A 27,893-nucleotide genomic window follows, 5' to 3' on the forward strand; every position below is an offset into this window, starting at 1 on the left:
ATCGAGAAAGCTGGAAACTATAACATTCGCCCCTCTTTCCATGCTTGCGTCAATTTCAGATGTAAACAGGATAACATTAATATACCAAATTAGATGAATTTCCCCTGAGAAAAAATGGAGCCGTTGTGCTGAGGAAAGTGACGGGCCGAACGGACAGATGACTAATCTTCACTGAAGTTGGTGGCACTTTGAACACATTGATTGAAATATGTGTTAAAACGCTATTAGTACATTACAAAAGCAAAATAAATAGCGAGTATCTTCGAGGAATAGAGATGAGATAACAATAAGAGTATTTCTTTCGTTTGGAAACACCAGTAAGCAAAATAAATTCACCAAGACGCCTGAGACAGCAGCTTGCAATCATAAGACAGCTTATCCACCCAGAAAGACAAAGGTAGCACATACATAGGAGCACCATCATCTTCACATTCTCCTCCAAGCCACTCGCCATCCTGATTTTGAAAATATACCACAGTTCACTCAGTGTCACTGAGTCAAAATCCTGCAATTCCCTCTCCAATGGCATTGTGGATCTGAATGTACTGAATGGACTGCGCAGCTCAAGAAGTCGGTTTCTCATCACTTTCTCTAGGGCAGTTACGGGGCAGGAGTAATAAACGCTGGCTCAGTTAGCGACCAGCACTTTCCATGAATGAATAATAAAAAATTAAAACATCAGTTGAGCATGGGGATTATACTTTCGATTGTCTTCAACAAACACTTGTTGATGGAAGCCACCATTAATGGGCTGCAACCGATGAAAGGCTCGGTTAAGCAAAATGTGCCTGTTCGATGTTTTAAAACTCCATGTGAGTCTTTCATTGTGATGGAAATATTCGGTTCTGTTTGTTCAATCATTAGAAATGTGTCGCTAGCACTTATTGCCCCTCCAATTCTACATTCATATAAACACTAACTTAGACCAAGTGATGGCACTGCAATGCGTAATTAATTTGGACAAACACTACGATCATGACAGCAGAATAAAATCAAACATATTCCGTCCGGCTGGGGGGAATCTGTAGAAAACAATGCCTCCCAGGACAAACTGAATCAATATATTTCTGAGTTAAATACGCATTGTGATAGTAGTGCACGCTGTGTGTAAATAAAACATTTGTTAAAATTAAACCAGCATAAGTAAAACAGCTAGTCGGTCAATGACCAGAACAACAATTGATCCAGTAATCTGTATTTTCGAAGATCAGTGGTCAACATTCCTGGTGTACGTAGTGAATTTCTGAAGCTCTATCCCAATTTTAGGCTGTGTTGAAAGAAAATGAGAAATTATTTTGGCTCTTCTCTCAGCCTCTGACATCGCTGAGGATTGATTTCTGAGTGCTTTATGTGTTGTTTCATTTCCTTTCCAGTTGCATTTCCGTCAGTTAAGAGTGAAAGGCACATTTTCAGTTCAATTTCAAGGCCTTTTGGTCCAATCTCACATCATTTTCTGAGTTACTTAATCGTTTCTCTCGAGGCTTCTTCTGACTTGGTCTTGACTTTCATGTTTGACCTTAAAATGCTTGGCGAATCTGTGGCACAGCATTTTAACACAAAGAATTAAACGCACATTTTGCCAGCAGGTCTTTGAAAGAGCTCACACTGATTCTAACAAACAGAATTTCGTGTTCTTTAATCGAAACTCTAACAAAGAGGCGAGTTGACAGCTTGCATTTTTTTTGTTCATTCACGGGATGTGGGTGTCGCTGACCAGGCCCAGCTGCACACCGTGTTATCTCAGATGCTCCAGCATCGGCAGTTCCCACTATCTCTGCAACAGTTGTTACTCACTTTGTGTCTTTTTATCCGACAGGTTTTGGTTTGTGTACCTGTGTAAATAATGCCCAAGACTGAAACGTATGAGGCACTTTCAAGTACAGACATTTTGACCAAAGTCGATAAAATCAAACTCTCTCTGCAAGTCGCTGGAAAATATCATAAACGTGCGGTACGGATAGAAGTACTTGAAGATAATATGGTATTGAGGGTGTCGCAATAAATCTTAGCAAATGTAACTGTTTCTCCAACATGTGGGCTCTGGTTTCTGTTTGACGTCAGAGTTGACCGCGCATTGTAGAACTTGAAACATTTACTCTCTCATCGACCTTTAACACAATAAGCATTTTTGCATGCTTCAAACAATTCCGATTTGCGGCAGCTCTGAACGAATTGTCAAGTTGACCAGCTTGTGTTCACATATCCATGGCAGTGTAATGAAACAGTCATCTCCATTCACCGTTTTCACTGCACCTCCAAGCATTTGGATGGATGTGTGCTGTGGAAACTCAACTGTACGTCTCAGTAGCACTGTGACTTTTCTGAATAGGAACGGTGTTTTGGTTTTGAGTCCTTCAGTTGACAAGGCACTCTGCAATTAATTGGCACGCGTGATTCTAACCACATTCATTGAAATTATGGAATGGAAAATCATCCCAAATCTCACAAAACGTTGATCAAATGTCTTTCACACGCAATAACTTTTAGGGAAAACAGTTTTTCTAATTGCCCAGCACATGTTCAGTGTACAGTGCTGCTGGTGATTGTGCAATAATTGTGCACTTATTGTTAGTTTTTTTTTCTGCTGCCGACCTGTTTCCTGTGGTTTACTGGGTCAGAGTACTGCTGCTAGCAAGGTGCAGTTACTGAGATGGACCTGATGTATATTCTTGTGTCTGGCTGAGACAAGTGCTCGCGATGGAACATTTGCTATCGATCCTTTCTGTCTTCCATTGGTTTTGTTGGTTCTTCCGAGGAGATTTTGTTTCCTGCTGACTTATCACTTCTGCTGCTGTAACTTCATAATGTTTAACTTTGTGACGGTGATCCCAACGAGTGTTTAGTGTTGTTGACCCTGTGTGTGCGTTCTTTTCGTGGAAACTCGATGTTGCTGGTCATGCTTCAGAGTTTCTGCTGGGATTACACTCGTGCTGCAGGTGATAGTGCTACTCAATCCTACTCATTAGTGTGGTCTGGTCATCATGTTTATTTTTTAATGAATCCCACTGCTCGTTACCGTGTAGATCATTTTTCGCGATTGGGTGTTTCGACCATTGTTGGCTCAGTCGTAGTATTGCGAGAATATATGTTGACATGATTGCGGAAAATCTACATGTTTAAAAACATTCCCTGGTGAATTCTAACAGTTTTACTGAGCAAACATTTCCCAAAGGTGGCGTGAGTATATGTTTGTGACAAAAATGAGTAAGTTTTCTCGGAATAACATATATACCTTTTGAATGGGTGCTTCTTGTGATTTGGTTTAATGTTTCTGTGCGTATACCTTACGCGAGTGCCTTGTGTTATTTGTATTTGAAAGCCAATATGTGTGTTAGTATTATTTTTTGATTACAGGTTTATGGGTGGTATTTTCGTGTGAGTTTATCTTGCTCTGGTGGAATGATTGCCACGTAAATGCTTCACTTTGTATAGTTGTGTGTATATCAGTGCTTTAGCTGTGTTTTCTGTCAGGTATTGCACCCGTTCATAATCATTACCCAAATAATTGGTTCCAAACCAACTACAAGTATTCCCTTATGCATCTGCTCAACATTTGTTTATCCTTTCAATCTGATTGTTCCACTTATTACCTGGTACTTAATGCACTGATCAAGTCCTATTTTGAGGTCGGACTTTCAGCTGGGTCTCTGGTACCTGAAATACTGAAGACAGTGCCTTGTCTAGCGAGTTTTGAGAAGATTTGTAGCTCAGGTTGAGGTTCTGGATGTGATATTGCGCTGAGCTGGAAGGTTAGTTTTCAGACGTTTCATCACTTTTTTTATTTGAAAAAATATACTTTATTCATAAGATGTACAAAAAAAACATATTTATACACCTACCCAGTCATGCAAGCCGCTCCGGGTTACCCAGGGGGTACATACATCAACTAAAGGGAAAAATAAAACAAAGAAGAAGAAAAAAACAAAGCAAAAAAAATACCCCAGCAGGTGTCACCCCACACAGTCCCAGTTGGCCCCCTGACCAGTTGAGGAAGGCGCCAGCTGGGCCCAGGTACCAGATAAGGCCCTTTTTTCTATTCTGGACGAGGGGTTTCATACCATGGTCTTTTCCCACCGCGCCTTGGCGGCGGCTGCCCCAAGCTTTAGCGCGTCCTTCAGCACGTAGTCCTGGACCTTGGAATGCGCCAGTCTGCAACATTCGGTCGGGGCCAGTTCTTTCAGCTGGCAGACCAGCAAGTTGCGGGCAGACCAAAGAGCGTCTTTCACCGCATTGTTGGTCCTCCAGGCGCAGTTGATGTTGGTCTCAGTGTGCGTCCCGGGAAACAACCCGTAGAGCACGGAGTCCCGCGTCACGGAGCTGCTCGGGACGAACCTAGACAAATACCACTGCAACCCCTCCAGACCTCCTGCGCATAGGCACACTCCAGAAGGAGGTGATCGACAGTCTCGTTCCCCCCGCAGCCACCTCGAGGGCAGCGTGCGGTGGCGCAGAGATTCCGGGCATGCATAAAGGATCTCACTGGCAGAGCCCCTCTCACCACCAGCCAAGCAATGTCCTTGTGCTTGTTTGAAAGTTCTGGCGATGAGGCATTCTGCCAAACGACATTGGCAATCTGCGTGGGGAACCACACGACGGGATCCACCCACTCCTTTTCCTGAAGGGTCTCGAGGATACTACGTGCTGACCACTGCCTGACGGCCTTGTGGTCAACGGTGTTTCCTTTCAAAAATTTCTCCACGAAGGATAGGTGGTACGGAATGGTCCAACTACTTGGAGCATTCCGCAGCAACCAGGCCAGGCCCATCCTTCGCAACACTGGAGACAGGTAGAACCTCAGTAAGTAGTGACACTTGGTGTTTGCATACTGAGGATCTACGCACAGCTTGATGCAGCCGCATGCAAAGGTAGCCGTCAGGGCGAGGGTGCCATTCAGTACACCCTTTCCCCCATTTTCCAGGTCTTTGTACATGGTGTCCCTGCAGACCCGGTCCATTTTCGACCCCCAAATGAAGTGGAAGATGGCCCGGGTGACCACAGCGGCGCAGGTCCAGGGAATAGGCCAGGCCTGGGCCACATACAACAGTACCGAAAGCCCCTCGCACCTGACAACCAGGTTCTTACCCGCGATGGAGAGGGACCGGAGCGTCCACCTGCCCAGCTTCTGCTTCAATTTGGTGATACACTCCTCCCAAGTCTTAGTGCACGCCCCAGCTCCACCGAACCAAACACCCAGCACCTTCAGGTAGTCTGTCCTGACGGTGAAGGGGATGAAGGAGCGGTCGTCCCAGTTCCCAAAGAACATGACCTCGCTCTTACCCCTATTGACTTTGGCACCCGAGGCCAGTTCAACCTGGCCGCAGATGTCCAATAGTCTATTCACCGACCGACGATCGGTGCAGAAGACAGCGACATCGTCCATGTACAGGGAGGTCTTGACCTGACGGCCTCTGCTACCTGGGATAGTCACGCCCTTCAGGCTCACGTCCTTCCTGATGGATGCGGCAAAGGGCGCCACACAGCACACGAACAAGGCAGGAGAGGGCAGCCCTGCCTGACTCCCGATCTAACAGGGAAACTGTCTGATTCCCACCCGTTGATCGAGACTGCACTAATGATGTTGGCGTAGAGCAGCCGGATCCAATTGTGGATGCCCTCCCCAAACCCCAATTTGGAGAGGACGTCCCTCATGTAAGCATGAGAGACCCTGTCGAATGCCTTCTCCTGGTCCAGGCTGACGAGGCAGGTGTCCACCCACCTGTCCTGTACGTAGGCGATCGTATCCCTGATGAGCACGAGGCTCTCAGGGATCTTTCTGCCCGGCACAGCACAGGTTTGGTTAGGGTGAATGACCGACTCCAGGACAGACCTGACCCGGTTGGCTATGACCTTGGCCAGGATGTTGTAGTCCACGTTCAATAGTGAAATGGGATGCCAATTCTTAATTTCTTCCCTCTCCCCCTTCCTCTTCTAAATGAGGGTGATGATGCCCTTCCTCATGGACTTGCAAATTTCCCCTGCCCAAAGCGCACTATCGTACACTTCCAGCAGGTCCTGGCCGACCAGGTCCCACAGAGCAGAATACAGCTCGACCGGTAAGCCGTCGCTCCCGGGAGTCCTATTCCTATCCAAGGACTTGAGGGCTCTGTCAGGTCGTCCAGGGATATCGGCCGGTCCAGCCACTCCCTCGTGCCATCTAAGACCTCCATGATAGACGACAGGAACTACTCAGAGGCCGTGCTGTCTGTAGGCTTCATGTCATACAGTCCGGCATAGAAGGATCTGCTGATCCTTAAAATGTCGGGCCAAGACGACGTCACCGAGCCGTCATCCTCCTTCAGCCGGCTAAGCACAGAGCTCTCTTTGTGCACCTTCTGAAAGAAGAAATGCGAGCACATCTCGTCCTGCTCCACGGAGTGGGCCCTGGACCAGAAGATTATCCTGGAGGCCTCTGTGGTGAAGAGCGAGGCTTGCTGGCCCCTCACCTCGTGGAAGTCCTCCGTGACATCGACCCCCAATCAACTGCAGAATGAACAGGTTCTGCACCCTTTTCTGGAGTCACGACTGCTTTCCCCGCCTCTCTCTCGCCTTCCGAACACCCTTGAGGACAAAGAACCTCTTGATGTTCTCCTTCACCGTCTCCCACCAGTCGCCCGGAGACTCAAAAAGGGGTTTCATGGTTCTCCAACGGGCATACTCTTAAGTTCCTCAATGTTCTCTGGGGTCAACAGAGTCGTGTTGAGCTTCCACGTCCCTTTGCCGGCTGGCTGGTCATCCTGTAAGTGACAGTCGGCCAGCAGGAGGCAGTGGTCAGAGAAGAACACCGGCTCGACGCCAGTGGACCTGACCGAGAACGCCCATGACACAAACAGGAAGTCTATCCTTGAGCGAATAGACCCGCCTGGCCTTGACCAGGTGTACCTCCGCTGCGCTCCATCTGCAGGGGTGCTGAAGACATCGAGCAGCTTGGCGTCCTTCACCGTGCCCATCAGGAATCTGGACGTGACGTCTAGTTGACTCCCCCCACCCGCTGTCCCCACGCCGGATCTTCCATCTGCGTCGATGATGCAGTTGAAGTCTCCGCCTAGGATGACCGGCCTGGACGTAGCCAGCAGGGATGGAAGCCACTGCAGGACAGCCAAGCACTCATTCCATACCACTGGGGCGTACACATTGATCAGCCTCAGGGGAGGGTTCCTGTAGGTGACGTCAGCCACTAGGAGGCGTCCCCCACCACCTCCTGAACTTGAGAGATGGTGAAGTCGTGCCCCCGCAGCAGAATAGCCAGGCCCGAGGACCGACAGTCGTTATCCCCCGACCAGATCAAAGGCCCACAGGTCCAGGCGCTGGACCATTTCCCGTACCTGCCGAGGTGCGGTATCCCGCACTCCTGCAGAAACAGGAAGTCCGCCTTGACGGTGGTCAGGTAGGCCAATGTGGATACACATCTTGCGGTGGACTTGACACTGCGCACATTAATGCTCGCAACTCGTACCCCCATTGTGGGCAGTGACCGCAGTACCCTCCAGAAGTCCAAGGTCCAGCCCCTCCATCTGTCCCTTCATGACCATTGCCCGGGTTAACTGCTGGACGCTCTCCGGGCTCAGGAAGCCATCCGTGCTGCCTTCCGGGTGGCATCCCCCTGTCGGGGGTGCGGAGGCAGGAGGGTCCGGCTCTGGGTCAGGCTGGGGACGCGCTGTTTCCACCTTCCCGCCTGGAAGTTCCAGGGTGCCCTCCAGTGCCCCAGCGGCACTTGACCGGGTGTCGGAGGGAGCCTCAGGACACCTCCCGTCACCTGGAAGTGTGGTGCTGCTTTCCTTCTCCCTCGAGATCTTTAACTTCTGCTTCAGGCAGGACCTCTCCGAATTCCCCTCGTCAGAGGAGCTCTTATAGCCCCCCTGTAGCTGCCTCTTCCCACCTGATGGTTGCGGTTCCTGGGCCCATCAACGCACCTTCCTCCTCGCTTTCCGGACTGTTGTCCACTCCCCTGGGTCGCCTGTCACCGCCTCCATCGACTCCAGGTTGTCGGGGGGGAGCGGAGACTGCAGGGGCGCTTTGCTGGCCTCAGGCCCATCCTGCAGGGCTGGGCCCTCCTGCACATTACTGCGGTCCTTGCTGGGCCCTGGTGCCTTCCTCTCCTCTGGGGGGGCTGGCCCCACATTGCCCCTGCTGGCAACCTGGGCATAGGTGGTCCCCCGCTGCGGGCATGCCCTATAGAGGTGTCCCGCTTCCCCGCAAAGGTTGCAGCTTTTCTTTTGTGGGAAATCCTTTGCAAGGTGTCCCTCCTCCCTGCAGTTTCTGCAGATGGTGGCTTTGCAGTCGGCCGCCACGTGACCTGACCGACCACAGGCATGGCAGACTTTGGGTTGCCCTGCATAGGTCAGGTAGCCCTTGCTCCTGCCGATTACGAAGCTGGACGATGGGTGTACGATGTTCCTGTCCGCGCCCATCCTCAGCGTCACCCTGACCTGCCTCTTACTGGTCCAGATGCCAAAGGGGTCCATGATGTCAGTTAGGTCTCCTTCCACCTTCATGTACCTTCCAAGTAAGGTCAGGACATCAACTGCTGGCACATGCGGGTTGTACATGTGTACAGTCACCATACGGCTCCTCTGCACTGGCATCACAAACAGCGGGACAGCGGTCAATACAGAGAGGGGACCCTCACCTCCTTTCTCCTTGAAAACCTCCAGGAAGCGCTTGCAAAGCTTGGCACTCCTGAAGGTCACATCGTAAAAACCTCCTCCGGGGAAATCCTGCAGGCAGTAAATGTCCGCAGCAGCGAACCCACAACAGTCCAACAGGACCCTCTTCATGAAGAAGGTGCGGCCCACAGGTACACATTCATCTACCTTCTTCACGGCAACGTGGATGGTGTTCCGGACCCCCTGACCTGGGGCACGAGCACTTGCCACAGCCATCGTTGCAGGTTGGCTGCTCCCCTGAACCAGAGTTAGGACGAAGCCAGCATTAAGATCCACTGGTCGCAAGGGTGCACAGCCAACCTGACGTCTTCCTTTCACCTCCAACACAGCACTCTCCTCCTCTCGGTCCACAAGAAGAGTGGGTCTTTATTTTATTCCAGATGTAAGCTGGTTCACTGTGCTTGAAGGTTTGTTCCCAGATGTTTCATCACCATTCTAGGTAACATCATCAGTGAGCCTCCGATGAAGCGCTGGTGTTATGTCCCACTTTTTATTTATCTGTTTAGGTTTCGTTTGGTTTGGTGATGTCATTTCCTGCGTTGGTGATGTCATTTCCTGTTCTTTTTCTCAGAGGGTGGTAGATTGGCTCCAAATCAATGTGATTGTTGATGGAGTTCCAGTTGGAATGCCATGCTTCTAGGAATTCTCGTGCATGTCTCTCTTTGGCTTGTCCCAGGATGGATGAGTTGCCCCAATCAAAGTGGTGTCCTTCCTCATCTGTATGTAAGGATACTAGTGATATTGGGTCAAGATAATACAATGTGAGGCTGGATGAACACAGCAGGCCAAGCAGCATCTCAGGAGCACAAAAGCTGACGTTTCGGGCCTGGACCCTTCATCCAGGCCCGAAATGTCAGCTTTTGTGCTCCTGAGATGCTGCTTGGCCTGCTGTGTTCATCCAGCCTCACATTGTATTATCTTGGAATTCTCCAGCATCTGCAGTTCCCATTATCAGTGATAGTGGGTCATGTCGTTTTGTGGCTAGTTGGCGTTCATGTATCCTGGTGGCTAGCTTTCTGCCAGTTTGTCCAATGTAGTGTTTACATTAACATTTACAGTAAACACCGTTTTCTCTGCACTGACTTTCTCCAGCAATCTGTGTTTTTGTTTCAGGTCCTCAGTAACCCCAGCTCGTTGTTTGATATCCTGCCCCAAAATTAGAGCACTAGCTCATTCCAGCCAAATAACTTTAGAGCTCCTACTCTCGTGCATGACCACAACGATGGAAGTCTTCAATAACTAATAATAGGCAAGTCAGTGCATTAAAAATAAACACAATTTTTTGTTTCGTTTATGTTTTGCAGCATCTGTGGAGAGAAGCTAGAGTTAACATTTCGGGTCGAGTGACCCTTTCTCAGGAGGAGTTTTCCAGTCATTTCTGTTTGTGTTGCTGTTTACAGCATCCGCCGTTCTTTTCGTTTTTATTCAGCATTTATTGTTATGCTTTCTTGGAACATGGACGTTGTTGGCTTGGCCAGTACTTATTGGAAACGTCTAAATGTCCCTGAGAAAGCCGCCTGGGGCTGCCTTCTTAATCTGCTGTCGCCAATGTGGTGCAGATAAACCTAGTGAGCAGTTAGGGAGGAAATACAGGAGGGTTTCAGAAACGGGGATGGGCTGGCTCTTTGTTGATCCATATCTTTACTTGAAAGTGAATTACTTCTCTGTAAACAGTAGAGTTTAGGAGTTTGCTGAAATCTGGCTTCTTGCCCGAATGGCTACATCTCTGATGAAGGGTCTAGGCCCAAAACGTCAGCTTTTGTGCTCTTGAGATGCTGCTTGGCCTGCTGTGTTTATCCAGCTCCACACTTTGTTATCTTGGATTCTCCAGCATCTGAAGTTCCCATCATCACCGGCTACATCTCCCACAGAACTGGAAAGAACGGCATCAGAATAAAACAGTGAAGTTGAAGGCAAGACACTCATTGTCTTAAAGCTTCAAGAAAGAAGCACTGTCTCTGAGGCTAATTGTCAGAAATCCCCCAAAACCGTGAATAAACAAAATGTTATTCACTATTATTTAATTGCAATTAACAATTTAATTGAGTACATCTCAACTTACGTCTAAATTCGCTTCTTAACTGAAGAGCAGGAGCAGACTGAAGAAATCACTGTTCGACAACTTTACATGAGTTCCATTACCATGGTCACGATTTGGATTTGATGGATGTCTGAGCGAAATAGTCTAGGTGAATGTCAGTGGGTGTCACCGCCAGGGAAGGTGGAAACTTTGTAACAGGGCTGCCCGAAAAAATCAGCAAAATTAAGCAAATCCCCATCATTCACCAGCCGACTTGACATTTACTTCATTTCATGGAAACCGACTGCGATTTGCACAAAACCTTCTACGTTTTTACACAATTAAGTCATTGAGCCAATGACCAGGGAATATACATATGAAATTGAATGCATGATTTGGAGCATTACGGAATACATCCTGGTACTTTTGAAATTCTAATTAGATTACGAATGCCTTTGAATCATGGAATCCCTTCAGTGTTGTGAAAGGCAATTTCGCTCATCGAAACTGCACCGACTCACCAAACAGCATCCCACCCAGAACAGGACCTCCACCCTTACCCCATTACCCCACACTCCGCAACTCCGCATTTCCACCGGTATCTTTACTGCTAATTACCAAACACTACGGCCAAATTAACATGGCCAATCCGCCAAGCCTGCACATCTTCGGACTGTGGTAGGAAACCAGGGTACAAGGCAGAAATCCAGGCTGACAAGGCGAGAATGTCCAAACTCTACACGACCCAAGGCTGGACTTAAAGGGGGATCGCTGTCTCCGTGTTCGAAACACGCTTTTTCTTTGATGCGGACTTTGTTGTATCCTGTTACTGCAATTAAATTCTAAGAGAAAAGTTCTCAAAGAAAAAATATGATTGTTATGTGGAAACAGATTTTAAAAAGTAAGGGGCGGCGTTTTGCACAAGTCTGGCTGATATTGTAAATAAGCCTGGAGGGCCAGGAGTGTGACAAAAACAGAAGGTGCTGGAAAAGCTGAGCAGGTCTGGCAGCACCTGTGAAGAGAAATCAGAAATAACGTTTCGGGTCCGGTGACTCTTCCTCTGAGCTGGAGGGGGCCATGTCTTTGAATTGGGTAAAATTAACATCTCGTTTTTCTGGTAGAAATATGAGCTGTGACAGTAGTTTCACCATCTAGGTCAAGATTTTGCTATAACTGTAGTTGGCTGTCGGTGTTATCATTTCCGCTCACTGTGACCACAGCAAGATCTTATATGAAAATACATGCATGTTGTCCACTCGGCAAGGAATTAGTCACGTGCTTGTTGACTTCATCTCGACGCAAGTGATTAAAATCGATGCATAACTGATGTTCCAACAAATTTTCACAGTTCTCTTTTTATATTCAATGTATGATCTGCCAGAGTTTCGTTGTCGCTATGTTTGTGAGTGGATCGCTGTGGAATTTATGTTTTTTGTGCATTTCGTATCCAGGCACATGCTCCTTCTTACAGTGTTTGAAATATTCTTGATCGAGGTGTAAGAATAATTGAACTAATTTGTGACGGATAATCGGATACTTCATGTTTTTCACATCAGTGTTCCTTTTCCTAGAAAACCTCTGGATACGTGAAAAAATATTTGCGACAGTTCAGTTAGGGCAGGATTTCAGATAGTGGAGCAGGATTCAAAGAGCAAGGCATGCTAAAATTCTACTGTGTGAGTGTATTGGATTAATTATGTTATATCATGTGGTCCATCTTCCCTGTTTCATCAGAACATGTATCTTTTGTTAACAGTTGCTGTGTGCACTTCGAACAATGTTACTCCGAATGTTATGCTAATAAGGACCCTGATACAGTCAACAGTTACCATGCGATGCCCTTTCTCCTTCGAACTCAACCACTCAAACATAAATGTTTACTGGTTCAGAGAAGGTAAAAAGATGCTTCTCCAGGACGACAGCAGAGCACTCTTTCATGTAAAGAGAGGGGGAGCCTACCTTCATCTCTTCAATGTGACTGTCCGGGACGCTGGAACATATTTCTGTGCAGTCAAAAATCAGCATCAAACGGTTGATAACAAACCCTCTGCGCAACTTGATGTCTACGGTTAGTGCAAACAGAGTTAAACGTTAACGTTTGGCTCCAATGAACGATGAATGTGTTAGCAAAAAATTTTTTCGTAAACATATACAGTGCATATAAAAGCGTTCACTTCTTTGGAACCTTGTGTTCAACAATGTACACAACAAAAACACATCATAGTAACATTACACAGTTCAGCAACTGCACTATGTCAGCAACTGGTTTTTAGTTATGGAGTGGAGAAAGCTAATGCAAAACTTTCATGTGAGGCACTTCTTACAATGTGAGCTTGGAGTAACGGAGTGAATTTGTCTGGAGCTTATTGGCAATATTAAGCATCTCTAAGGCTTTTGAGTAGGTTTGTAGCTCGGGTTGTGGATGTTGTGGTTTGTTGGCTCTTCCAATTGGCTCGTTGTTCCGCAGACGTTTCATTACCCTGCTGGGGAACATCATCACTGTCTTTCCGGGAAAGGACAACAGTGCTTCATCGGAGGCTACACCATCGATGTTCCCCAGCAGGGCAATAAAAAGTCTGCGGAACAACGAACCAGCTCGGCGAGCCAGCCAACCACAATGTTAAGCATTTTAAATGTCCTTTTATTTTTAACTTTGAAAAGCCAAATTCCTATTCCCCTCGTTTAGATTGTGGCCGTCTCATTTTCTATGATCCAATTGCCAAACCGCTGATTGCGAGGAGGGAGACAACGCAAATGTATTTGTATTGATTAAGAGATAACACAGGGTGGAACTGGAGGAACACAGCAGGCCAGGCAGCATCACTGGAGCAGGAAAGTTGACGTTTCGGTCGGGGTTTACCCTTCCGAAAAAGGGGTCTCCTTCTTTGTGCTCCTCCAGCTCCACGCCGCGTTTATTTCTGATTCCAGAATCTGTAGTTCTTACTATCTCGTTGTATTAATTAATATGGACACAAGGTAGTATCCAATTTTGCTGAACGTGCAGGTAATGTACCAATTGCATTAGGACGTCGCGGCATGAAAAATGTAATAACAACTCCCGCCACTATAAGTAATGACGATCATTGCAGCTGCCATATCCAGAAGTAACAGCTGGTTAGTTCATTAAATCATTTAAGTTTTGGTATAGAAGCCCAGTGTTCACATTTATGTGAATTTTATTTACAATACAGCTTCACCAGCTCCCCTAAACATTGTATTGATACGTTCCGAAGATCCTTCATCTGCTTCTTTCAAGCTGCAATGCAGAACATCTGGCTTTTATCCGGAATACTTTAACCTGACTTGGCACAGAAACGGGGCACAAATCTTCACTGGATTTAGAAATGAAAAACAGGCAAAAGGCGAGGGACTTTATGAAGTGGTCAGCTCTTTGGACATACCAAATATACCGGAAAGTGACACAGTCTACATGTGTCATGTGTATCACGTTTCAAGCGCATTTCCAGCAAATGCCAGCTGCACTGTGACGAAAGACGGTAAGATTCTATGACACGATGTACGTTAATCTTTCAGACATTGTTTAAAAACGTTGACCGAGTAGAAAGTGGTTGCTAAATTCAGTTGCCTCCCTTATGTCAATCCCGAAATTTGACACGATTGTACAGTTAAGGGTTTCCTTACTGCAACTTATTCCGAAGGTGTGTGGTATATTGTTAGGTCAGATACTCCAATACAGGACATTCGTCATCGAGGGGTCCCGTAGTTTAAGTACATTATGTTGCAATTTACTGTGAATAACTGGAAATCTTAAAGAGGGACAAAGAACTAGAGAGGAATATCAACACGTTATCCAGCACAGATGAGGCCGTTTGATCCATTGACTGCACTGTACCTATTTACATTCATCACACTTTCCAGCAATTAGCCCATAACCTTGAATTTTATGACAATTTAAATGCTCATCCACGTTCATTTCGTAAAGTTTTCCCATCTGTATTAACCCCCTCCCCCCCAACAGTACGTTCCTGATACTCAACACCTTCGCTGAAAAACTACTCCTCAGATTTCACTCTAAACCTCTTGCCTTTCCCTGCCCAAATTATAACATCTCGTCGTTTGCCTTCAACTGAAGGCTACAGAGATAGTAGGAACTGCAGATGCTGAAAAATCTGAGATAATAAGGTGTAGAGCTGGATAAACACAGCAGGGAAAGCAGCATCAGAGGACCAGGAAAGCTGACGTTTCGGGCAGACCCTCTTCTTCAGACCTTTTCTTCTTTCTGCAGAAGAGGCTGAGCCCGAAATGTCAGCTTTCCTGCTCTTCTGATGCTGCTTGGCCTGTTGTGTTCATCCAGCTTTACACCTTGTTGACTAAAAGGAACAGTTGCTTTTATTCCACCCTGCCCATTCCTTCATTATCGCAGGCACCTCAATCAGGATTCTCCTCAACCATCTCTGCTCCGAAGAAAACACTCCGTGTTTCTCCAAACTCTTCATGGCGAAAATGTTCCAAACCAGACAGCATCCTTGTAAATGAGAGATAATGGGAACTGCAGATGCTGGAGATTCCAAGATAATAAAATGTGAGGCTGGATGAACACAGCAGGCCAAGCAGCATCTCAGGAGCACAAAAGCTGACGTTTCGGGCCTAGACCCTCTCTGATGAAGGGTCTAGGCCCGAAACGTCAGCTTTTGTGCTCCTGAGATGCTGCTTGGCCTGCTGTGTTCATCCAGCCTCACATTTTATTATCTTAGCATCCTTGTAAATCTCCTCTTCACCCACCTCAGTGCAATCAAATCTATCTGTATTGTTGGGCTGAAAGTATGTGGCAGATTATTTTTAAGCCTGATATGAAATGATTACAAGAAGATGTGCACTCATTGTATAGATAATTTGTTTAGTTAATACTTCACACATTTATGAATTAATTGTCGCCATTTTAAATTACGGATAGACATTAAAGTGAAATGGTTCTGTTAAACTATTCAGAAATCTATTTTTAGAAGTGTTTTTCACACTGCCTTTTGGATCACGTGAGACTTTGGCGTTGGCAGCATTTGGAGCTCTGTCCCAGATTCCATAGTGCCAGTTTCACGAACTCTAGCCCAATGGCGAAAGGTCAATGACCAAGGTAAAGCCGCTGATATTAAATTGTGTTTGAATCTGAATCTGAGAGGCATGGATAGAGTCGATAGCCAGAGACTTTTCCCCAGGGCAGGATTGACTGCCATGAGGGGTCATAGTTATAAGGTGTTCGGAGGAAGGTATAGAGGAGATGTCAGAGGGAGATTCTTCACCCAGAGAGTTGTGAGCGCAATGAATAGTTTACCAGTGGAAGTCGTGGAAGCAGAGTCATTAGTGACATTTAAGCGACTGCTGGACATGCACATGGACAGCAGTGAATTGAGGGGAGTGTAGTGATAATGGGAACTGCAGATGCTGGAGAATCCAAGATAATAAAATGTGAGGCTGGATGAACACAGCAGGCCCAGCAGCATCTCTGATGAGAACCTCTGATGAAGGGTCTAGGCCTGAAACGTCAGCTTTTGTGCTCCTGAGATGCTGCTGGGCCTGCTGTGTTCATCCAGCCTCACATTTTATTATCTGAGGGGAGCGTAGGTTAGGTTGTTTTATTTTTGGATTAGGATTATTCCACGGCACAACATCGTGGGCCAAAGGGCCTGTACTGTGCTGTACTTTTCTATGTTCTATGTTCTATGTTACACGCCATATCACCACTTCCAGTACTTTTCCACGTTTTCCGCTGTGCAGAATAGAAGCTGAAAACATCTTTCATCGTGTCTTTTTAGCTGCACATTATTCTGTTCCCCACCCATCCAAGGTCATGTGGGTACCTCCCAACCAAAGAAGGCCGTTTTTACGCGAAACCTGTAATTTTGCACTTGTCTTCAATTGCTGATTTTCATGTCCAATTAACACTTAATGATTAGCCCTGAATAGTCTGGTTTCAACATTTTTTTTATTGCACACTACAGACCACTCTGATATTTTCAAGATAGATCATCAAAACCTTATTCAAGCATGTACATATTGCTCAATAGATTCAACTTGGTTATACATGTGGTATAGTTTACAGACCATTACACACGTGCATAAAAAATGAAAAAAAATTAACAATATTGTAACAAGGGTGATACCATAAGAGTGAGAGTACTGCTGAAGCTTTTGGTAACTGTTGCTGAAATATGACCCTCTAATGATGCGTAGTAAAGGTTCCGCAGTTGTCTACTTTGCGAATGAATTGAGCATGGCAGCAAGTCATGGCAGTTTCGTGCTGTAAAAGTCATGGTGTGCTTCTGCCAGTGGGAACCAATCTGCAGGACAGCCTGCTGTTTCTTAAAGATCACATGTGGAGATACCAGACTCAATTGGCTAGTGAAGTTATAGTGAAGTTATAGTGAAGTTACACAGTTATAGTTTCCTATTCTTTGATAATGTGTCTTCATTTCTAATTTCATCATAGATAACGCACATTTTGTCCCTAAGTAGGCTGGCGGATGTTTCCTCTCTTTTATCATTAAATTTTATGACACAATGTGAGTGCTGATTGCACGCTTGCGGGTCAGGTCAGTTTCATGGATGATCGAGTCATTAACGGTAACTTCCTGCGCGAATATCCCTGCCTTGATGCAACAATACAAAACATGCTTGAAAGGTAGAAGGATATAAAAGGCATGCTAAGCTTTCTGGGGCTTTGTTACTATAAGGTCTAGTTGCTGTTATGCAGCTATTTGCCTGAAAGTGAGCATATCCCCAAACAGATGAGGTCGGGTGCTGAACGGGAACCACAATTACTGTTGTGTGCTGTTTAAAATCACAAGAACGGCATTAGATGCTGTGACATTGCAATTGCTCTATAGCACATCAGGCATAAGTGTTCAGTTAGTAAATGGTGAGGTGAAAAAAATTTCTAATACAGCAGCTGTACGGATAGCAATACTTTGGTTAATTGATGTCACTGTGCGAAAACTATACAGTTCGAGCAGATTACAATGTACTCAGTTAGTTTCGGCAGGTAGATTCATCTGGGCGTGATACATTTCCAAAACAGCATTTTCAGCAAAAGTCCATACCATGCCGTTCAAAAACCAATTTGCTAAGTCTCTATGGACTAATTATTTGGTCACCGCAACGAATAGTTTAATAGGTTCCTCAGTTATTTGCCCAGTTTTAGCAATTTTATGTTTGGAGCCTCAACACCCATGGAAGTTAGCAGACCTATTCCTACTTCTGATCAATATAGAACAGTGAAGAGTACATCCCTCCTGCCTTACCTCTAATGTTAACGGTGTGTTTACAGAGCGGCAATGAGAAGGTAATTTTTCCATTGTTCATCTCCACTGTCAAAATTAAAACAATATCCTGTTTGAACACAAGGGTACAGACTATTGGAGTACTACTGGAGATGGGGTAATTGAATTGTACTTAATGGACCTGGATTTATGGCCCACCAAGACGGTTTACACCCCTTTTATCTCTCGAGCATTTTGACACAACAGCTACTCAACCCGCATACGAGCCACTGCCAGGCAACATCTCCCTTCGGCGCTGTGTCCCAAGATTTCAGTAAGAAACCAGTCCTGTGGTGAGTTCTAATTAGGTTAAGTGAGGCACATGCCTGCTTCAATAAGACAGCATCGCCACAAAGCTTTGGGCCATTTCTTTAGCAGTCCAGGCCTGCACCTCACTGATTTTATTTCTCATATTGTCAGGAATCACACGCTCTCCCCGGCCCATTGTATTCTCAGCAAAATAACACACCGGCTTGGTCCCTGGATTTTCTTAGGATTAATTTCTCTGCCTTTATTCTTGAGATGCTAAATCAAAGTTGCTATGTCTTTGGCTATTGCTTCCATTGAAGGGCGATGTAGCAATATATCATCAATATAAAGGGTTAACTCTCGCTGGAGAGAGGGGACATCTCCAGATCCTATTAAACCATGGCAGAGAGTTGGAATGTGCAAGGAGCCCTGTGCAACCCACAAACCGAGTGCTGTCCTCCCACCTGTGTGAAAGCAAACTGATTTTGTGAATTCTTATCAAGGAAATGAAAATATTTGAGAGGTAGATTCCAGCAAACCATTCATCAACTCCCAACGACAGTGGCTCCGGTAATGTTACAATCTCTGGGAGAGCCAATGTCAATGCTGGGGTGTGTTGGTTTAACTGTCAGCCATCTACCATCATTCTCCAGTTACTACCTGGTTTCTGCACTGACCATGCAAGGCAGTTATACAGGAAGACAGCAGGTCATACAACTCTTGCTTTCACTGACCCTTCAATAGTATCTGCGATCTCCTTGTGTCTTCAATACTGCTTGCCGTTAACATTTCGCAAAGGGAGTGAAATGTATTGGGTTTTCCACTTAGCTTTCCCAACCACGACATTCATCCTTTATACATCAAAACAAGACGTTCCTGTTAGAGTCCATACTCCCATTCCCCTAACAACAATTGCACCAGAGCCTGCACCCTCGGTCTTTCTGCTCTCTCAAACCTATTAAAAGTGATTTTATTTCCCGCATGTCTAGACCATAGCAAGCCAGGCCGCAATGTGCTGTTTATTTCCATTTCTCCAATGAATTGCGATTGGGATGTGTGATCTCTCTACCGTTGAGTCGACTCCCCCTTTTGGTCGCATCTCAGTGTTCTGGCCACCTTCTCAGTCTCGGGGATTATTCACTCTCCACATCTGCTCCAGGTCCTCTCATGTAGGGTACAGAAGGAACTCTGATATATCCTTTTAATATTTTTTTCTGGGAAGTAGCATCTAAATCAGAATTGGGTCCTCACAGCATGGGAGGGGTCGATGTCCCCTTTTGTCCCTGACCGGATTTACCAATATTTTTTCCAGAGGGAACACATAACACTGATGGTGATACCATGCATTTTCTGTCTATTTCAGACCTGTCTGTGCCTGTTTTCCACACAGCAGCAAAGATCTCATTTTGCTGATTTTCTTTTTTTGTTTCCTGTCCTTCCCTGGGTTTCCCTTGTTACCGCTCTCCTGCATTATGCTTGGCGCACTTCCGCATCCACTAACTGTCCAAACAACATTACAACTTCACCGAATGGTCTGCCCTGAGCTCGCCCCAACATTGCCAGCAGCGTCCCTCTGAGATGCGTGGCACGATCTGGATTCTCATTCGGGTTGCGAAAGCTTCCGGGTCCGGTTGCAAATCGTTTGTACACTCTCCTGTTTGTCTCAATCAGGCACTTCCCTGTGATATTGTACGGCATGGTACAATTTCCTGCTCCCAATCCATGGTGTCCAGGTAAGTAATTCTGACTGCTACACGTGTACATGCAGCTAATGTTCCAGGCCCATAGGCCTATATAGAACATTATATGTGGCTTCATTTGAAAGAAAGTCTCCAATATTCTGGAGTCCCTCATTATTGAGAAACATTAGACACGCACAGGGCCCCAAAGCGGGTTAATCCAGCTCCCAGTGCCCTACTTTTTGATGGAATATTTTTCCCAAATCCTGCAATCCTGTCAGTGGGTAACCCGGCACAATGCGAGCATGCTGTGGCGGGGTGGGGGGGGGGGCGGTTGCTGCTGGCCGCGCCCTTTAGCTGTATTAGTTACTAACTGGCGCGCCGAGGGGGCATAATATCACCGTTAGAGTCTCCTTCCCATCAGTCCCCTCGTACTCCGAATGGACGAATATCACTCTCAGTGATCGGGGACCCGATCAGTTGAAGCGAATAAAAAGGGCACTTGAGCTAGATTCACTTTCCAGTTTCTTTTTCCCGGTTCGCCCGCTTTTTGTGCTGGACTGTGGCCAATTTGCAGGTTCTGCCGGTCTGCTTCTTCTCAACTTTATGCGCGCTTTCCTGAGCAGTCCGAGCCACCGTCGCCAGCCCAGCGGTCAATGTACCATTCGCCTCCTTTCAATCTCGCACCTCCCGGGGCAGCATACGGGAGGCCACTCAGTAGGATCCACCCCATGTGGGTGACACCCTTGATTTGCTTTGGGAAACCTACTTCCCTCAGACAGCCCTTCATGGCACAGAGTCATCCTTTGGGATTCTGCTCTAAATTATTTTGTCTGCTACAACCAACCTAACCCATTGAATTAATCACGAAAGGACCATCCCAGGACACCGAATGTTCTTCAAACTATCATTTTCTTGAACGTTTTGCTCAGATGCTGCTCGCATAGCCTAATATTTTGTTCAGCCGAAAGTCCCTAACTGGTTCTTGTAGGTCTGATCAAGAAAATGCGTGCACTTCAGTAGAAAGCTAATTATAGGGTTGAAATATTTCACATATATATGAATTAGTAAAGTGAGTCTATTCGATATATAGTTCAATACATATATAAAAGCTAAATCGTGAGTTTAAATGACTGAGATGTACATTAACGATGCGAGTCTCACACTGCCTCTCTGCTCCTTGGGGAGTTTGGCGATGGCTGTACTTGGAGCTCGATCTCCGGTTCCACGGCACCTGGCTCACGCCCAACAATGAAAGTTTATTGACTGGGGCTAAGTCCACCGACATTAATACTATTCTGAATCTAATGTTACACGCTGTTTTACTGTTTTCAAGTGTCTTTAGTGGTTTTCCAGGCATTCCGCTGTGCAAAAACAAAAAATGATATGGAGGTGCCAGTGTTGGAGTGGGGTGGAGACGAAGTCAGAAGTCACACAGACCACGATATAGCCCAACAGATTCATTTGAAATCACAAGCTTTCTAAGCGCTGCTGTTTGGTCAGGTCCTCTTCACCTGATGAAGGCGCAGCTGTTGGAAAGCTTGTGATTCCAAAACAAAACGTGTTGGACTATAACCTAGCGTCTTATGACTTCTAACAAAAACTAAAACATTTCCAAAGTGGATCTTTTTTAACTGCGCAATAGCATTCCCCTCCAAGCCAAAAGAAGCTGTTTTGCCATAACCTTGCGTTCTTCCATTTGCCTTCAATTGTACATTTTCATGTCCAATTAACCTTTGAGGCTTAACTCTTATGGTCTGTTTTGGAAATGCTTTAAGCAAAACACTTAGGATAGTATGGTGACCCGAAACGCTCACAGTGCTCAAGCTGTGGTCTAAGCAAAGTCCTGTAAAACGTCAACCTCGTCTCCTTGCTCTTATAAATCTACACCGTCACTGGTAAGACCATATGCCACGTTTGTCTTCTTAACCACCCTGTTGAACTGCCCTGTTACCTTCAGGGACCCGTGGACAGAAGTCCAGACCTTTCCTGTTCGTCTGAGCTCTTTGTCTCACGCCGTTCAGTGAGAATCCCCGTCTTGTTACTTCTTCCAAAGACCGCTGAATACCTTCACACACGTTCAGAGTGCGATGTAGGCAAGGGTGTACCCATTCATCCCAAAATTCAACAGAGTCTAGTAGATCTTCTGATTGCATTGCGATATTGTTTACTGGGAGCACATTTATTGCCCATATGCAATTGCCAAGAGCGCAGTTTACAATCATCCAATTTTCAGTGAGTCACATGTAAGACAGTTAACATTGGCAGAATTATTTCCAAGAGGATCAGGCCATACAGTCATAGAGATGTACAACACAGAAACAGACATTTCATTTCAACTTCTCCATGCAGACCAGACATCCTAAATAAACTTTGTCCCATGCGCCACCATTTGGCATATATGCCTCCAAACCATTCCTCAAGATGCCTTTTAAATGTTGTAATTGTACCAGCCTGTACCACATCTTCTGGCAGTTCATTCTAACCATGCATCGCCCTCTGCATGAGAAAGTTACTCCTTCGGTCCGTTTTAAATCTTTCCCCTCTTACCTTAAACCAATGCCCTACAGCTTAGGACTCCGCCACACTGGGAAAAGTACCTTGACTATTTACCCTATCCATGGCCCTCGCAGTTTTACAAGCGCCTGTAAGGTCCATAAGGTCACTCCTCAGCTTCTGCGGTTCCAGAGAAGATAGCCCCAGACTATTCAGCCTCCCTCTGTAGCTCAAACCGTCCAAACCTGGCAATATTCTAATATATCTTTTTCCAAATGCTTTGAAGTTGAACAGCATGTTTCCTGTAGCATGGAGACCGGTAGTTTTACGACAAATGCCATTCCGGGTTTTTATTGAATTCAAATTTCACCATTGCACTGGTGGCATTAAAATCTACTTGCCAAGAGCTTGTAGCTCGCTCTTGTTAGTCCAGTGAAGTACAAGTATGCAATTGCCTCCCCTCAACAGTTAGATTGGATGCACATGGAGAAAGATTTCCTTTGAAAAGGTGTCAATTAATTTGTGCTCCAAAGTGAATCTCAAAGAACGTCATCCCATTATAACTGTTATCTGATCTGAACTGTTTTTATTTGAATATTACCAGTGTTGGATATATTAATTATCTTTATTGCTTCATCTGCCTTTCTTTCTCCACATTCTTATGGTTTGCCCTCTGTATCTAACTGCATTTAGGAACGCTGAGGGGAGAAATTGACATGTGAAATTTCATGTACAGTAGCAAAATATTTACAGGGCAGTTTAATGGGAAACAAAGCATGTATTATTTAAATTTGTACGTCTTGATTTCCAATACAATTTCTCATTTTAATGCTGTGTTATTCTAATAGATTTTGCCTCTAAAATCAGTATTCCTGTTGTTGCTGGATGTTCCACTGGAGCACTTGCAATTCTATTGTGCACAGCGGCGATTGTCAAGTGTCGTCTATTCATTATAGCTAAAGGTATGAACAATGATAGGCATTCTAAATGAAATAACTTGCATACAAGCATTGAATAAACAACCTGAAGTGCATGTACACAATGAGGTAATGAAATCTGACTCGTTCAGTTAAATTAAATATGTGTTGTAAAAGTATTTGAAAACATTTGTGTCACTTCAACCTTGCATTGCATATTCAGATTCATAGCTTTAGTATGCTAATGCCTATCTTTTCAGATCTGAAGTTAGTCCAGTGAATTTCACTGATGAAGTAATATTTTCACTGTGTCAACACAAACTAAATAATGTTACTTGTGCTCAACATTTTGAGATACACCCTGAATCTAGTTAACCTCTTATACATTTTGTCTATGTGAATGGCATGGCATTTTGCCATCAGACTGATGAACGCAAACATCACACCTTTCTTGACAATTAATGCCAAATTTATTGTCACTAGGTTCAAAGGAAGAAACAAGAAATCCTACTAAGCACAAAGATGAGGTAAGGTCTCCAGCCATCGACTTTGCTTCAAAATTTATCTGAATGATTCAGAGACTGCAATCAAAAAAAATCTGTTCTGTAAAACTACGTAAAAATCTATCTGGATGGAGGTGAAAAGTTTTATTATCATGACCAAATTAGCCTTTAATATGAAAGGAACACAGAGAAAGAAATGCCTGGAAGTATTAGTCACTGAGAACTATCCTACTTACAATGAATATATCCATCATTGTACAGTCATTCATGTTTCAAGATTCTCTTACAATGTTATTGATTATCTTTTGTCACATGTTGGTGGATGGACATAGTTATGTAGTCTATTCCTCAACAAAACTGCTCCAGAAAAGTATACCTACCACACTCTTAAAGTCATCCTTCACAGCCTTTGCACTCGTTAATATGTCTTGATTGAATCCAGCCATGATTGTTGCAAAACCTATGTACTGCACTTCACTGATCTCTTTATTTTGCCTATGCATCACCTTACTACTGGTGTTTGTGGCTTATAAGCTTCTGCCAATGTTTCCTCTGCTTGATGTTGCTTAGCTCCATGAAAGCAGATTCCTCATTTCATTTTACAGTAGTAGTTCTTTGATGAGGTTACAAGACAGGTTGACAAGGGTCAAGCAGTGGATGTGGTGCACATGGACTTCAGCAAGGCATTTGATAAGGTTCCCCATGGTAGGCTCATTCATAAAGTCAGGAGGTATGGGATACAGGGTGATTTGGCTGTCTGGATTCAGAATTGGTTGGCTGACAGGAGGCAGAGAGTGGTTGTAGATGGTTAAGTATTCTGCCTGGAGGTCAGTGCTGAGTGGTGTCCCACAGGGCTCTGTTCTTGGGCCTCTGCTCTTTGTAGTTTTTATAAATGACTTGGATGAGGAGGTTGAGGGGTGGGTTAGTATGTTTGCTGATGACACAAAGCTTGGAGGTGCCGTTGATAGTATCAAGGGCTATTGCAGGCTTCAGCAAGACATTGACAGAATGCAGAGCTGGGCTGAGAAATGACAGATGGAGTTCAACCTGGATAAATGTGAAGTGATGCATTTTGGAAGGTCGAACTTAAATGCTGAATATAGGATTAAAGGCAGAATTCTCGGCAGTGTGAAGGAATAGCGGGATCTTGGTGTTCAAGTGCATAGCTCCCTTAAAGTTGCCACCCAGGTGGATAAGGTTGTTAAGAAAGCATATGGTGTTTTGGCTTTCACTAACAGCGGAATCGAGTTTAAGAGCCATGAGGTTATGCTGCAGCTGTACAAAATCCTGGTGAAACCACACTTGGAATATTGTGTCCAGTTCTGGCTGCCCTATTATAGGAAAGATGTGGAGGCTTTGGAGAGGGTGCAAAGGAGGTTTACCAGGATGCTGCCTGGACTGGAAGGATTGTCTTACGAGGAGAGGTTGACTGAGCTCAGACTTTTCTCTCTGGAGAGAAGGAGGAAGAGAGGTGACCTGATCGAGGTGTACAAGGTAATGAGAGGCATGGATAGAGTCGATAGCCAAAGACTTTTCCCCAGGGCAGGATTGACTGCCATGGGGATCATAGTTTTAAGGTGTTAGGAGGAAGGTATAGAGGGGATGTCAGAGGCAGGTTCTTTACGCAGAGAGTTGTGAGAGCATGGAATGCGTTGCCAGCAGCAGTTGTGGAAGCAAGGTCATTGGGGTCATTTAAGAGGCTGCTGGACATGCATATGGTCACAGAAATTTGAGGGTGCATACATGAGGATCAATGGTCGGCACAACATTGTGGGCTGAAGGGCCTGTTCTGTGCTGTACTGTTCTATGTTCTATGTTCTATGTTCACTCAGACAGTTGTGAGTGCATAGTTTACCAGTGGTAGTCATGGAAGCAGAGCCATTAGTGACATTTAAGCGACTGCTGGACATGCACATGGGCAGCAGTGAATTGAGGGGAATGTAGTTTAGGTTATTTTATGTTTGGATTAGGATTATTCCATGGCACAACATTGTGGGCCGAATGGCCTGTACTGTGCTGTACTTTTCTATGTTCTATTACTTTGATCTGTGATCCAAAAATACAGATCCCCTCCATTACTATTGATGCAACAGTAGCAGATCCTGTTTTCCTTTATCTGTCCTAAATTTCATTGGATAATCAGTTTTCCTGATCATCCTACAGCGATTTTTCATAAAATTAATTACATCACAGCAATTCATTTCTATTTTTTGGCTTTAAATCATTTACCTTGTTGTCCCTGTTACATGCATCGAGTAGACAGCCCTTGAAATTGTGTTATTTCTCGTGATTTCCAGCTTTGATAATACTTACCTTCATTTCCTCTGGCCTTGTTGGGTTGTCACTCCATATTTCAATGACTCAGGTACAGAGGTGCAGATCGCACGTGAAGAATTGCCAATATTAAAGCAATATTGCACAAAAGTCTGAGTATATATGTCAAACAAAGTTGATATTTTGTGTTTTGTTCTATGAATGAATGAAATTAACAGTTAAATTATGTCACTGCTTTATATATGGCCAGGTTCCCAGTTAATCTGTTGCCTCATGTTTCTATCTGAACAAAAAATCTTCAAATAGAAATTAACATTTTGCTGGAAAATGCTATGAATCATTTTGTGCACTTTAAAGCTTCAATAGAATTGGATTGTATGTTCATCATCACTAAAAACCTTACTGTCCTATTTATTACCATTCAAGCTGGACTATTGAAAAAAAATTACTGAGATCTAATTATTTCATTACTATTCAACTTGCCAATAAATATTTGCTTCTTACAGTATAATTAGATTATTAATTTAAGTATTGAACGGAAAATACGCGGGATGCTAGTTTGAAACCAATTAATACAACCAATAGAGTAGAGTTTTAGTTATTACACACAGTTTGAATTGTACTTTTATTTCCAAATGAAGGGATATGTGTATCGGTAACATAATTTACATTTGTAAAGGAAATGCAGATCAATTCCATCAAAATCTACAGCAAAATCTTCACAGCATCTGCAACTTGTTACAGGATGTAATGTTGAATGATTTTTGTATGAATGTTGAAAATTGATAATGTTGAATGAATGAACTGGATACAGAAGGTTGCATCTGTTAAGAATGTAACAGAGTGCTGTAGCAAACCCAAGGAGATAAAGTAATTCTCATTGATTACTACATGTTAATTTTTGACTCCAGAAAATATAAATTCATGTGTGTTAAACTTTTACTTTCCAGAGGAAACAAGAGACAGCTGAAGCCAGATTAATGTATGCTGATCTTAAACTGGTCCACTCAAAGGATGCTAAAATTCTTAAGCTCCAGGCTGAAAGCACAATATATGCAGAGGTACTTTTCTGTTCATGTGTTAGAATTCAGTAATTGTTTTCTTGATTATAAGCACTTGGTTTCAAGACAGCATTGAAAAATTCTCAGCATTTTATGAAATTTGAAGCAAAAATGAACTACTTTCAATGTAATCTTACAGACCAAAGACAGCATGGGAAAAAGCCAGCCAAACTATGCTGCTCTGAATTTGAAAGGTCCCAAGGTAACCTTGAAACCAGAACAGAAAACTGCAACTCCATTGTATGCAGCGGTGAAAAACAGCAGCCAAATTTAGAGATGTATGGATAAAATCAAATGGTATTGGTATTATGTGTGGTTTGTATCCAATTCTGTCCGGTGCAGTTCTCTTTGTAGTCTTTCACTGCTTTCAAAAAGCCATCATTGACCTTTTATCTTCCTTTAATGACTCATGAACCAACTCAATTTTGCCACCAAACTTGCTTAAAATGTAACATTTGACTTAGCAACTGGCTTCATTCAAATTATTAAACTCATCGTTCTCTTAAACTCTCTGCTATGTTTCACATAATAAGTAAGTACCATTGTTTTTAAGCAGCTTTCTAAAATCTCCTGTACTGTCAGATTTTTCTTACCATTTTACTGTTAGTTACATCATGAAAATACCAATATTTTCATTTCCTTTTGTCTTTTCTTTCAGTGTAGGATGGCTCTTGCTGCGTCAAACATATGTTTCAGTTGTTCATTGTTTCATTCTTTTAATTTGTTGATGTTTTGTTGCATTTTTTTAATTGACTTG

The 27,893-nt window shown here is 44.5% G+C and overlaps 1 protein-coding gene across 1 annotated transcript; it reads left to right on the plus strand.

Moving 5' to 3' along the window:
* The first annotated feature begins 688 nt into the window (after positions 1-688).
* Positions 689-27,660, plus strand: LOC125459911 (uncharacterized). Its single transcript, XM_048546898.2, has 7 exons — positions 689-812; positions 12,440-12,751; positions 13,875-14,180; positions 23,230-23,343; positions 23,782-23,825; positions 27,026-27,136; positions 27,276-27,660. The coding sequence occupies exons 1-7, from the start codon at positions 689-691 to the stop codon at positions 27,408-27,410; spliced, it is 1,146 nt and encodes a 381-aa protein (XP_048402855.2). The 3' UTR covers positions 27,411-27,660.
* The last annotated feature ends 233 nt before the right edge of the window (positions 27,661-27,893 follow it).

This window comes from Stegostoma tigrinum, chromosome 16, assembly GCF_030684315.1.
Source record: "Stegostoma tigrinum isolate sSteTig4 chromosome 16, sSteTig4.hap1, whole genome shotgun sequence".
Classification (NCBI taxonomy): domain Eukaryota; kingdom Metazoa; phylum Chordata; class Chondrichthyes; order Orectolobiformes; family Stegostomatidae; genus Stegostoma; species Stegostoma tigrinum.